The sequence below is a fragment of the Geotrypetes seraphini genome, chromosome 3 (assembly GCF_902459505.1).
Source record: "Geotrypetes seraphini chromosome 3, aGeoSer1.1, whole genome shotgun sequence".
Lineage (NCBI taxonomy): Eukaryota > Metazoa > Chordata > Amphibia > Gymnophiona > Dermophiidae > Geotrypetes > Geotrypetes seraphini.
The window spans coordinates 167,042,371-167,055,956 of NC_047086.1; the positions used below are offsets into that span (position 1 = coordinate 167,042,371).

A 13,586-nucleotide genomic window follows, 5' to 3' on the forward strand; every position below is an offset into this window, starting at 1 on the left:
TTATTTCAGTATCAGAAGCTAGAAGGTGGTGTGCTGAGAGAGCACCCCAATACAAGAGCACACCACACACAGGAAATAGAGGGCATGTCAGAGGTAGTTACAGAAATGCCTCCACTTACATTCCTTTCCATGAGCTCAGAGCACAGACAGAAGCATTAGAAAAAGAGAAGATGAAATGGGAACAGGATCGGCACACAATGCAGATAGAATTGGACAGGGTAAAAAGTGATTTGACAGCTAGGAACAACAGTGCTAGTCCATAGGGATGTCCTGACTCTCTTTGTCCGAATGCCAAGGTGACTCAGGCCTTCACAGCTCAGCCAGACTCCTTTCGCTTACCTGTGGACTCACTTTTGGAGACGCAGGATAAGGGAAAGATGTCAGACTCAGAATTCAGCTTGAGGTATGTGGCACCTTTGATTTTGGACACTTGCGGCCGCCCCAATGTTAATACTACCATAGAGGGTCAGGATAAATTAACTTTAATTGATACAGGGGCCAGAATCAGTTTTACAGATAGAGCGCCTCCTACTGGAGATCAGAAAAATATGGAAATTTGTGAGATTCAGGGTCTAATTGACAAAGCTTCAAAGTGTGTGTCTATCCCACAAAAGGAACAAATGAAAGACATTGTAGAAACTACTGCCAGCATGAGTGAGAATACAGGCAAAGAAATAGTTGAAGTGGCTGGTCTTGTATTAGGTTCAGGAATTCCTAATGCTTCTAAACCTTTGGTTCATGAGGTTATTCTTGTGCAATTAGCCACACAGTGTAGCATGCTAATGCAGAAGCATGATCGTCGTGTAACTCACTCAGAGGCTGCAGATCTTTCAATTTGGGCACAAGATTGTGGGAAAAGGTACACAGAAATTTTGTTTGAGGGCAAAGATCCTGAACCACAAAGACAGCATCCAGTACTTCCTCCAGCATCAGAACTGGTGCCTAAGATGGAGGAGAGGGGTCTGAGTGGACCTATCTGTTTAGCATGTGGCTCTCCAGGGAGCTCCAGTAGGCTCACTATAGACTCTCGGGCCCTAACTAAGATTTCAAAGCCTGTAGTGCCAGTGGCTGCCTCTTGCTGTGACATTACTGTGAAATTTAACCCTAAATGTGCATTTTTCTCTGTCCTAGACATGACTAATGATTTTTGGAATTTGCCCCTTGCCTCTGAATGCCAGGACACGACAGTGCAGACAAAAGAAGACAAATCTAGCCTGCACCTGACTTCTGCACCGCAGTGCCCATTCCTCCGAGTGCAGTGGGACCCAGGTGGCAGACATGTGGTCCAGGTCGGCCTGAATGGAACATGGACAAAGTTTGTTTGAAGTGACCTTGAGGATTCTGCCAATTTAAAATGTTTTTTTTTTTCTTTTTCTTAGCAGCAAATATATAGCCATCCCAGACCAATTTTGGCACAAAGATATTTCTAATGTTTTCCAAGGTTCCTCTTTATCACTGCAGAGATAGAGACGTTCCAAAGAACGTGCCTTTTCTGAATATGAGATGGTTATGATATGCATTATTTGTACTACTCAGGAGTTCATCTTTGCTGTTTTTTTTCTCTCTATAACAATGTGTTTATTTGCAGAGTTAAATTCAGCCCTGAGCACTTGATAGATGGACGCCTCAAAATTTGTGTTTTATGTTGTCTGTGCCATGTGGTCTGTCTTATGTCTATTTGTTTTAGTTTAGGGGGTACCCCAGGATACATAACATTGCCCATTTCTAGAGCTCTTTTCCCCATTTTTTTTTTTTTATTTTAACTAGCCAATTGCGCAATGTTCTTTTTTTTCCCTATAATTTGCATATGCTAAATGTAGCTTAGTTAGGGGTTATATTTTTAAGAAAAGGTTTTATTCTATATCTATACCGTGTTTATTCTATGCTCCTCACTAGATTTAGTACACATTTCTGACATAATTTTTTTATATATACATTCAGTACAGAATTATGGTTTCTCTGAATTGCCATAATAGTTATATGTACATGTTGCCACATTCAGTACAGGCAACTGGTCTCTCTCTCTCTCTCTCTCTCTCTCTCTCTCTCTCTCTCCATTCAGTACAGGCAACATGGTGTCTCCTCCATTTTCTATCTTATTTGGATCACACTGGAGTACAGCTGCTGAATGATATTGGGACTCTTTTCAAATCCCTCCCTGTATGCACAGACATCATTTCATCTCAAGGGTGAATACCACTAATTTCCAGTGACTGACAGATCCTGTGCAAACATCAGATCCTGTGCAAACATCATTTCATCCCAAGTGTGCATCTCACCAGTTTAAAGAGACTGCCGGTTCCTGCTGGACTAATTCATCTTCCTGCACCCTGACTGCAACACAATGTTTCCTGTTCATCGGATATAGCCACCTTCCTAAGAACGCTTTGCTGTACAATTCAACCTATTTAACCTATTATATGGACATTCCAGACTTTATTTCATATGCTGTACATCCACTACCTCTTGGTATGGGCAACAAGACATTTCAAAAGCTGCTGAACTTTACTGAACTCCATACTTACATTGAACAACTCAAGAAAACCTCCAAAGAAGTGAATCATACTATCACTTTTTTAAATGGACAGATTGCACAAAATTTGCTACGAGACGCTCATGTCTCAGTTTGGGAACTTTTCTTTGGGTATTCGCCCACTGCAAACCACGTATTTAATGTTTTAATTCACCCTATCATTATCTTATGTATTATTATGATTTTTCTTATTATGATTCTCCTTTGCTGTAAAGTGAAACACATGTACTTTTCTTTATCTCACAAAGCTTCCTTCTAACTTTTAAGGCTGTTATACATGTATTTCCAGTATCTTCTCTGACACTTTCTAATTTGGTTTTAATTTGGCATGGCCTATTGCATTACCATTACCAGGGTCAGATATAATATTTTCCCATATTCCATACTTAGATACTCTCTTAAGACATCTTGGTACCTTTATACCTGAACCTCTTGAAAAAGCTTCCTGCATCCCTTATGCACCGTTCATTCGCTCGACGACGGGTAAGATATAAGCATACTGGGATCCCCGCCCAGATGATGGCCTATACAACCTAAGACAGAGGTTTGAACTCATAATGGGAACTGTTTATCTTCATAGCTTGGAGATTCTGCAGCAAAGGGGACGTGCGACTATAATGTTGGAGGTAAAAGAAGCATCTGCTAATTGCAGATTGACTGTTTAAAGAAGGGTACCACAAGCTTGCCTTCATTTCAAAGAATAAAAAAAAAAAAAAGTATGGGAGATGTCAGCCTAGAGGCCTATGGGAAATTATATCAATCTGACTCTGGCATAGGAAGGCAGATAGACCCTTAGTGCAGGGAGACTTTGTTAAATTTCCCTGATATGGTTTTAAGTTTCCCTGATTGAATCATGACTAGCTAAAAAGTGTTAATGTCTGATTAAGAGGGTGCTTAGGTCCAAGTGCACAGATCAAGAAACAAAGAAGCCAGAGACCTAATCCCATCACCATGCTTGCAGGTATTACACCCTCCTTTGTCAATTAAATTAGCCATTGTTTCAAACAGTTTGCAAGTTCTAAACAGAAAGATACTGGGAGATACAATATTTTCTCTATTCAGAATAAGATTCCAAGGTATAAAAGCCTGCTCTCTGTTCTATCAATGTCTATCTCTTTTTCTATCAAGCTATCAGGAGAGGGGTCTTGGCCCTCTCTCTCTCTCTCTTTCTATCTAGCTATCTCTTGGCTCTTTGCTTGGCACTCTGGTTCTGTCTTGGCTCTCCCTCTCTCTGTCTATCCTTCCCTTTATCTATGGAACACGAAGCTTAGACCATCCCCCGTTTCTCTCTCTCTGGCTCTTCCTAGAACTGCAAGCTTCTATGTCCCTCTTTGCCTCTGAACTCTGTAAGGCAGGGAAACTGCTATGCTCTCTATTTAATTGTAATGCTTAATTGTAATAATTATAAATATTACTTTTCTGTAAGCCTATTTCTAGAATATATTCTTTATGCAAACACCTCTGGCTATGTGCTCATTTATTCTACTTCCTGGTGAGTCATCTGTGAGGGAACTGAATCTTGGACCAGCGTTTGTCAGTATGCCTTTCACTTAACCCCTACCACCTAATATTGTGGGGGCCACGAACCGAAACTTACAGTAACATACGAAAATGAATAAAGAATTAAAAAAAAAAAATGATAAAAAAAGTCATGTCACTCACTTACCTGTAGATCTCGGAGAGAGGTTTCATGAGCCTGCACATCACCTTCAAGGTGTGAAAAGCTATCCAGTTTTTCTATTTCCTGCTGTAACCAAGCCTCAAAGACCTTCAGCCCTTGCTGGTATTCTTGGTGTGTTTGGACGAGCTTCTCAGCCTTGGCCACTGCCTCCTGTCAATCAAAAATAGTTTTGCCAATATCAGTCTCTAGTGTAACAAATAATGAGGATATTGATCATTCTGAATTTTACTTTCTTGTGAATTTAGCTTAAGAAGGAGAAAATGTATTAGACACCATTCTGAAAAAATATGAAGATATGGAAGATATACACAGGAGTTAATAAGCCTGGTCAGAACTATATTCTTTAAACCAGATATCTGAATACAGTTCAGGAAATCTGCAAATTGCAATAGGATTAAACTAACAAGTTATTTCAATTATTGATCCTTCCCTATACAGTGGATCAACTTTCTAACTGCTCATTTAAAAAAAAATTAAAGTAGGTCTTTATTGACAACCAACCAACAACATGTGGTATAGTTGCATGGTTTGAGCATACAGCTAAAATTTAATGCTAAGAAATGCAAAGTCATGCATTTGCGCTGCAAAAACCCAAAGGAAAGGTACAGTTTAGGGGGCGAAGAACTTATGTGCACGGCAGAAGAGAGGGGTTTAGGTGTGATTGTATGTGATGTTTATATTTGATTGTATGTGATGATTATTAAGGTGGCCAAACAGTTTGAAAAGGTGACGGTTAAAGGTAGAAGGATGCTAGGGTGCATAGGAAGAGGAGGTATTGATGCTTCTGTATAAAACTTTGGTGAGACCTCATTTAGAATATTGTGTATAGTGCTGGAGACTGCACCTTCAAAAAGATATAAAAAAAGGATGGAGTCAGTCCAGAGGAAGACTACTAAAATGGTGTGTGGTCTTCGTCATAAGGCGTATGGAGACAGACTTAAAGATATCAGTATGTATACTTTAGAGGAAAGGCAGGAGAGGGGAGATATGATAGAGATGTTTAAATACCTACGTGGCGTAATTGCGCATAATTCGAGTCTCTTTCATTTGAAAGGAAGCTCTGGAATGAGACGGCATAGGATGAAGTTAAGAGGTGATAGGCTCAGAAGTAATCTAAGGAAATACTGTTTTACAAAAAGGGTGGTAGATGTGTGGAACAGTCTCTCGGAGGAAGTGGTGGAGACAGAGACTTGTGTCTGAATTCAAGAAGGCATGGAATAGGCACCTGGTATCTCTTAGAGAGAGGAAAAGATAATGGTTACTGCAGATGGGCAAACTAGATTGGTCATTTGGCCTTTATCTGCCATCATGTTTCTATGTTTTAGTAACACAACATCTTCCATCAAGAGCCTTTGCCCTTTCAACTAATTCAGTCTCATTAATAATAGATACCTCCAACTATAAAAGTGAAAAAAAGTTTTTTTTATTACTCCCCCATTGCAAACCCCCCTCCCCCAACTCAGCTACTAAGTAAGTCACCTTCAAAAACTAGCAGGCCAGAATAGCTCTGAACTTCTTAAACCACCAATATTCAGCAGTACTATTCAGCAATATTCAGCTGGGTAGTGCTGCTGAATATCGGCTCTGGCCCCAAAAATGTTGGTCAGTCAGTAGTGGGCTAGGGAGCAGTGCTAGTGAAGAGCCAGGGCTTATCTGGACACTAGCGATATTCAGCTGGGGCCCGCATAAGATAAGTGGTGAATTTAGGACAGCTCAAAAGATGTCCTAATTTCACCAGCTTATTTTATGCAGGACTCAGGCTGTGGGGCCTGCAGAAGTTGTTGGTTTTTTTGTTTTTTTTAAATTCAATCTCCCTGATGTGGCATACTGGTTAGAGCAATTGAGGGTATGGTATTGAGGGATATGGCAGCAATGGAGACAATTAATCACAAACAACATCATAATTTGACACGAGCACAAAGAACAGCTTTAAATACTTTGACACATGATAGTTCTATAAAAATTTTACGTGCTGATAAAGGGGGAGGAGTTGTGGTTATGGACACGGAAGCATACCATACAGAGGCTAGACGTCAACTCTCTGATTCTACAATCTATCAACGGTTGGACAATGATTTGACTAAAGATCTTTAACGGATCATATATACCACTCTTTGTCAAGCTAATACTGAGGGCATTATATCATCTAAAGAATTCAAATATTTATATTGTAAAAATCCTTCAGTTCCGATGATTAGGTTTCTCCCGAAAATACATAAATCACATAATAATCCACCAGGGAGACCTATAGTATCTTGTTGTGGATCCTTATTAGAACCTTTATCACAATATATCGATTTTTATTTACAGCCATTTATGTTGACCATTCGCTCTTATATTAGAGACTCTATGGATTTACTAGTACAAATTCGGGATTTAGATTTTTCTTCTATCAATACAGAGGATCTTATGTTGGTTACATTAGACATAACCTCCCTATATACTAGTATACCCCAACAAGCAGCTTTACAAATTATTGAAAATTATTTGTTGAAATCATCACAAGTAGGCAATAAACTTAATCTTTTAATGTTCATGGCTAAATTAGTGATAAATAATAATTATTTTGTATATGAGTATATGAGAATCAATACTATCTACAACGTAAAGGTGTTGCCATGGGAGCAACAGTAGCTCCTGCCGTGGCATGTTTATTTATGGCCCAATTTGAAGACAAATGCATATACAATTCAATATTCTTTTCTAAGATTTTATTTTGGAAGAGATTTATTGATGATATTATTTTCATATGGAAAGGCACTGCGGAGGAAGTTGATTTATTTGTGAATCAGCTCAATGAATGTGACTGCAATATCAAGTTCACTGCCAATATGGACAGGTCTAAGATAAATTTTTTAGATATTCAAATATCTCTCATAGCTGGCCATTTCCATTCAACTATTTACAGAAAAAACACTGATAGAAATTCTATTCTCCACTACAGAAGTTTTCATTCAAAAAAGCTTAAAAATAGTATACCGAATAGTCAATTTCTCAGATTGAAACGTTTATGTTCTTCATCTATTGAATACTATCATCAAGCAAGGGCAATGAGTCAACGATTCCGAGATAGAGGCTATCCGGAACAATGTATCAGAGTTGCACATAAAAGGGCCAAGAACGCTCATCGTGATTGGCTATTGTTACCTAGCAATAAGTCTGATCAAATTAATTCAAGAATGACTTGTGTATTGCCGTTCTCTAGTAAAATCTCTCATGTACAAAAAATTATACATAAACATTGGAATATACTAAGTTTTCACCCAGTGTTTTCAGAGACTCCCATGTTTGCGTATAAGAGAAGTAAGAATTTAGGTGAATTTTTCAATATTAATCCTTTACATCAAGATCTTATTGGATCAATGGGACATACAAGTTGTGGCAGTTGCAAATATTGCAGCCATTCTCTGATAACAAATCAAATCAAGATACCTAATACGAATAAAATCTATTATTTGCGGGGTCACTCGAATTGTAACACCTCCCAGGTAATATATGGGATTTTCTGATCATGCAATAAAGTTTACATAGGTCAAACTAAAAGACCCATTAAATTAAGAATAGCGGAACATCTGAGCAGTATTCGGACTAATAAACTAGAAGCTCCTTTAACAGATCATTGGTTTTCTGCTGGCCATTCTTTAGATGATCTCAAATTCTGTGTAATCAGGCAATTCAAATTTAACAGGCAGGGTGATATCTCTCATATTCTCTTGTATCACGAACAACGTTTAATCTATACTTGGAACACAGTAACTCCTAATGGTCTCAATAGAGAAATCGAATGGACCATCAGGTAAAAATTAATCATTAGGTTTCAATTTAGTAATATATTATACCATTAGTACGTTGTACATCATGTGACCATTTGGCGACTCTTATATGGCGGTACGTTCGAACGTCACACGTTGATTCGGCTCATTTGTTGAACCATCCCTGACGGCGTGTTCTCTCCATTGGGGGACCCGAAGGTAATTTTTTCAACAAATTTTTTCAAAGTTTATACACTATATATACCTTCAAAATATTTTTGATATGTGACAACTGCAACAAATTTATTATTATTCTTTGTTTTATTTTTAGTTTTCCTCCTGATGATGCTATTTAAAGCGAAACACGATCGGTGTTGAGGAAATGAGGAAATGTTGGACACTTTTCTTTAGCTTTCAGACTACGATGTTTTAGCCACACGTTGATTTTCATTTTGGTTTTTGCGGTTGATGTGGGGACTCACTTTGTTCATTACTATTTCCTAACCAGCTACAACAATATGGAGTAACAACATGGAGTAATTCATTGCAAAATATGTTAACATCAACGAGCAGCCCTTAAAGACAATACTTTGATCATTTTGAGCAAACTCATTTATGAGTGGTGAACTTTACAATATCTTTCAATCAAATTGACATCTTGTGAATTCAGCTAAGTATTCATCCATTTACATCTTTTACTATAAGTTTGCTTGAACAGTTTATATTCAACAAGATGTTTAGGGCTGGTAGGGAGGTGAGTGCAATGATGTAAAGATAATATATCTTCATTCTTATAATCTGCTGGTTTTGAATAAGATATCACACTGAGCACTCTTAAAATCATTTTCAATGATTTTTAACATTTATATTATTATTTAATTCACTTTATTAGTTATAGTGGTTAGAGCTACAGGTTGTGGGTTCAAACCCCACGCTGCTCCTTGTGACCATGGTCAAGTCACTTAAACCTACACTGCCCCAAGTACATTAGATAGATAGTGAACCCACTGGGACAGGTAGCAAAAATGCTTGAAGTACCTGTATGCAAATCGCCTTTTGAGTGTGGTTATATAACTACAAAAAGGTGTGTGACAGAGCAGAGCATGGTGCTCAGGGAACACTGCTTTCCATTGACATTCTCAGTAGGGCTTGCCACACCCCAAACCAGTCTTTATCACAGCTGCAAGAAACAGTTTTATGCAGCATTCAATCACAGCTCTGGTCAGGCATTAGAATATAGGCAGAGTTTTCCACATAGGAGAATCTTACCTCCAGCAGATTCTATCAGCAAAACAGATCACTTCTTCCATTCAACTTCCCTTTGTCCTATGTTTCCTCTGGGACCTCCATATGTGGCAAAGCTGGTCCACACATACAACCCAGATACAATCAGCCAAGCTGTCAGTAACCGTTTCACATGGATTAAAAACTGGCTGGCGGATAGGAAACAGAGAGCGGGGGTAAATGGACAGTACTTAGACTGGAAGAGTGTCACCAGTGGGGTATCGCAGGGCTCGGTGCTTGGACCCGTGCTCTTCAACATATTTATAAACTATCTAGAAATTGGTACGACAAGTGAGGTGATTAAATTTGCAGACGATACGAAGTTATTCAGAGTAGTGAGGACACAGGGAGATTGCGAAGATCTGCAATGTAAGAGCTGAATCAAATGAATGGAGAGCCAAGTGAAATGTTCAAATGCTACAATCCTTAGATAAACATGAAATATAGAACACTCACAGTATAATCTATGCTGAAACAGAGGGAAAAGACCTCAATATACCCCAGAGATTCAATCAATAAGTTGAAACCATTTGGGGGTTAAGGTATCATCATTGGTCAACACCTCCATTATAAATCAAATTTTATGTATAATTTAATTGTTTTTAATTAATAATTATACAATTAAATATTTAAATATTTAATTCTCTCATATTTCAAATAAGTAGAAGAGAGCTGGCAACCATGTAACTCTAACGGTGATATTCTATGATCTGGCTTTGAAAGTAAATCTTTAACAAGCAACTCCTGAGCAGATTTTCAATTAAAAAAGAACCGATACTGGCAATTTAGCAATTTTTATCATTTTCCTTGAAAAAGCCTTCTGGTGCGAAATGGATATGGCCTCCATCAGCTCAAAAATAAAGATAAGTGCTTGTTAAAAATTTACTTTCAAAGCCAGATCATAGAATATCACCATTAGAATTACATGGTTGCCAGCTTTCTTCTACTTATTTGAAATATGAGAAAATTAAATATTTAATCGTATAATTATTTATTAAAAACAATTTTTTTTTTTAATAAATATTTTTTATTCTTTTTTTAAATTCTTACATCAAGTGAAATACATGTAATACATTCAATTATGAAAAAACACTTGAAATTATTATTAAATGTTCTTACAATGTGAATTAAATAAACCCTTTATCAGAATTTTATATCATATTAATATTACAATAGTTTTCCCTCCCTACCCCTTCTATATGTTCTATACATGTGTTATTATATCTGATCAGTAGAATAATTTGTCAATGGTCCCCATATTTTATTAAATTTTTTAATATAACCTTGTTGTAATGCCAATACTTTTTCCATTTTATATATATGACAAATTTAATTCCACCAAAAAGTGTAATTCAATTTAGTGTAATCCTTCCAGTTCTGAGTAATTTGCTGTATGGCGACCCCTGTTAAAATTAATAAAAGTTTATTATTATTAGCTGAAATCGGACTTTGTGTTCTCATTGCTGTTCCAAATAATATTGTATCATATGATAGTCCAACATGATTTTCTAATAAATTATTAATTTGGGGCCAAATTAATTTCCAAAAGGAATTAATGCAGGGTCAAAAGAATAGTAAATGGTCCAATGTCCCCACTTCTATCCTACAATGCCAGCATCTATTAGATCTATTACTATCTAATTTTTGTAATCTCGTAGGGGTCCATAAAACTCTATGTAATAAAAACAACCATGTTTGACTCATAGATGCTGATCTTGTAGTATGTATTCTCCAGGACCAAAATTTTTGCCATTGAGATGGAAAAATTATCTGTCCTATCTCAATACTCCAAATATCCCTAAGTCCTGATCTCTTTTTTTTGTTTAAAAATTCATTTATTTTCTTATACCATTTTGCGGCTTGGTGTCCTAGAAAATCCGCTTGAAAACAAAGGATTGGTAAACTATATTGAGTGTTAAGATTCTTCCATTCAGGGAACCCTTCCTGAATGGCCTGCTTCAATTGCATCCATTTAAAATATTGTGTTTTTTCTAATCCAAATTTTTGTTGCAATTGTGAAAAACTAAGCAGTGATCCATTTACTATTACATCTTTTAAAGTACGTATACCTGCTTTTATCCATTGTTTCCATACTATTTTAAATCCACCAATTTTGATCCTGGAGTTTACCCAAATAGATTGATTTAAAGATTTAGCCAATGGATCTGTTGATAAATTGCTTATAAATCTTAATGTTTTCCAGGTATCTATTAGAATTCTATGATCTTTATATCTCCTAGGTATTGTTATACTAATGAAATGTTCTGGATGTAAAGGGAACATGAGGCGCCATTCTAAATATAACCAGTCGGGTACATTTTCCATGAGATCTGGGAGGATCCAATACATTCCCTGTCTTAAAATATAGGCTTGATGGTACCTATAGAAATTTGGAAAATTTACCCCTCCTTCCTTAATTGTTTTTTGTAATGATGCTAAAGCGATTCTTGGTCTTTTCCCAAACCAAACAAATTTTGTTAGTATACTGTTTAATTTTTTATAAAATGACCCCTGAAAAAATATTGGAATCATACTCATTTGATAACAAACCACAGGTAAAATCATCATTTTAATTGTTTGGATTCTTCCCCACCAAGAAAGATGTAAAGGATTCCATTGCTCGCACATTTCTGTTATTTTCTTTAATAAAAGTTTTTCATTCTCTTTAACTGTGTCATCAATTGTATTTTTTATAAGAATACCTAAATATTTTAGTCCTTCCTCTTTCCATTTAAATGAATATGAATCAAATAATCCTTTGGTGCAATGGATATTAATTGGAAGAACTTCAGATTTTTCCCAATTGATTTTATATCCAGAAAACTTTCCAAACTTTTCTATTAAATTAAGTAGATGTGGAATGGTGTCTTCTGGTTCTCTTAAATATAATAATATATCATCTGCATATGCAGATAATTTAAATTCCCAATTAGAAAATGTGATTCCCTTTATTCCCTTAGTTTGATTTATTGCAATTAATAAGGGTTCTAGAACGATATCAAAAAGTAAGGGAGATAAAGGACAACCTTGTCTAACTCCCCTTAGCAAGTTAAATTTATCAGATAAGTTATTGTTTATATTTAATCTTGCTCCAGGGGAGCTATATAATGTTTGAATCATTTTAATAAAACCAGGTCCTATACCAAACCATTCTAGAGCTTGATACATAAACTTCCATTCTACTCTATCAAATGCTTTTTCTGCATCTAATGATATTAGAAAAGCTGGATCATTCAAATTTTTTGCTAAATTTAGAGAATGAAATGCTAATCTAGTGTTATGTGAAGAGTGTCTTTTAGCAACAAATCCTGTTTGGTGTATATCAATAATAAAAGGAAGAGCTTTTGCTAATCTTATAGCTAGCACTTTAGCAATTAATTTAGCATCTACATTCATCAAAGATATAGGCCTATAATTTGTTATCAATGTCGGATCCCTGTTTGGTTTTGGTAAGACAATTATAACAGAATCAGCCATAGTTCCTGATATATTTCCATTATTTATTTGATATTGATATAAATTTAATAGATAAGGTAATAAAATATTTTGAAATGTTTTGTAAAATTCAACAGTATATCCATCTCCACCTGGAGCGGATCCAACTCTAAGAGCTTTCAATGCTGATTCTACTTCTTTTAAAGATATATGTTCTTCTAAACTTCCTTTTATATGATCCGGAATATTTGGTCCAATAAATGCCTTTAAAAATTCTATACCATCTTGTTCTTTATTTTCATAAGTTTCAGAAGTATATAAATCCTTATAAAAATCAAGAAACTGTTTTATAATATCTTCATTACTAGTGTGTGTATTGCCCCGTTTATCCTTAATTGCAATAATCTTAGATTTTCTTTTTTTTACTTTAATAAAATTTGCTAATAATCTTCCATTTTTATTTGAATTTCCATTATACTGTACTTGCCGACAGAACATATCTTTCCTTACAAATTGAGAAGAAATCTCATTATATTTAACTTTTGTTTTTAATAATTTCTGCAATGTATCATGTTCCCATTTAATAATTAATTTTTGTTCTAATAATTTAATTTCTTGTTCCAATTGTATAAATTGTTTTTTAAGTTGTTTTTTCATATATGCAGAATATGATATGATATTCCCTCTCATTGTTGCTTTATAAGCGTCCCATAAAATTTCAATGTTTATGTTATCCGAATTATTGAATTGAAAGAATTCATGCATTTTTTCTTTAATATTTTCTATAAATTTTATGTCTGCAAGTAAAGCATTATCAAATCTCCAAATTGGTTTAGAATAAACTGATATATCATTCTGCAGATCAATCCACACACCAGCATGATCTGATATAATAATAGGA

The 13,586-nt window shown here is 35.7% G+C and overlaps 1 protein-coding gene across 1 annotated transcript in view; it reads right to left on the reverse strand.

The window, feature by feature from the left end:
• Positions 1–13,586, reverse strand: part of SYNE1 (spectrin repeat containing nuclear envelope protein 1) — a 994,076-nt gene that overhangs the window by 454,704 nt on the left and 525,786 nt on the right. The window contains exon 63 of the mRNA XM_033936910.1: positions 4,200–4,364. Coding sequence (XP_033792801.1) covers positions 4,200–4,364 — 165 coding nt within the window. The remainder of the gene's footprint in view (positions 1–4,199; positions 4,365–13,586) is intronic.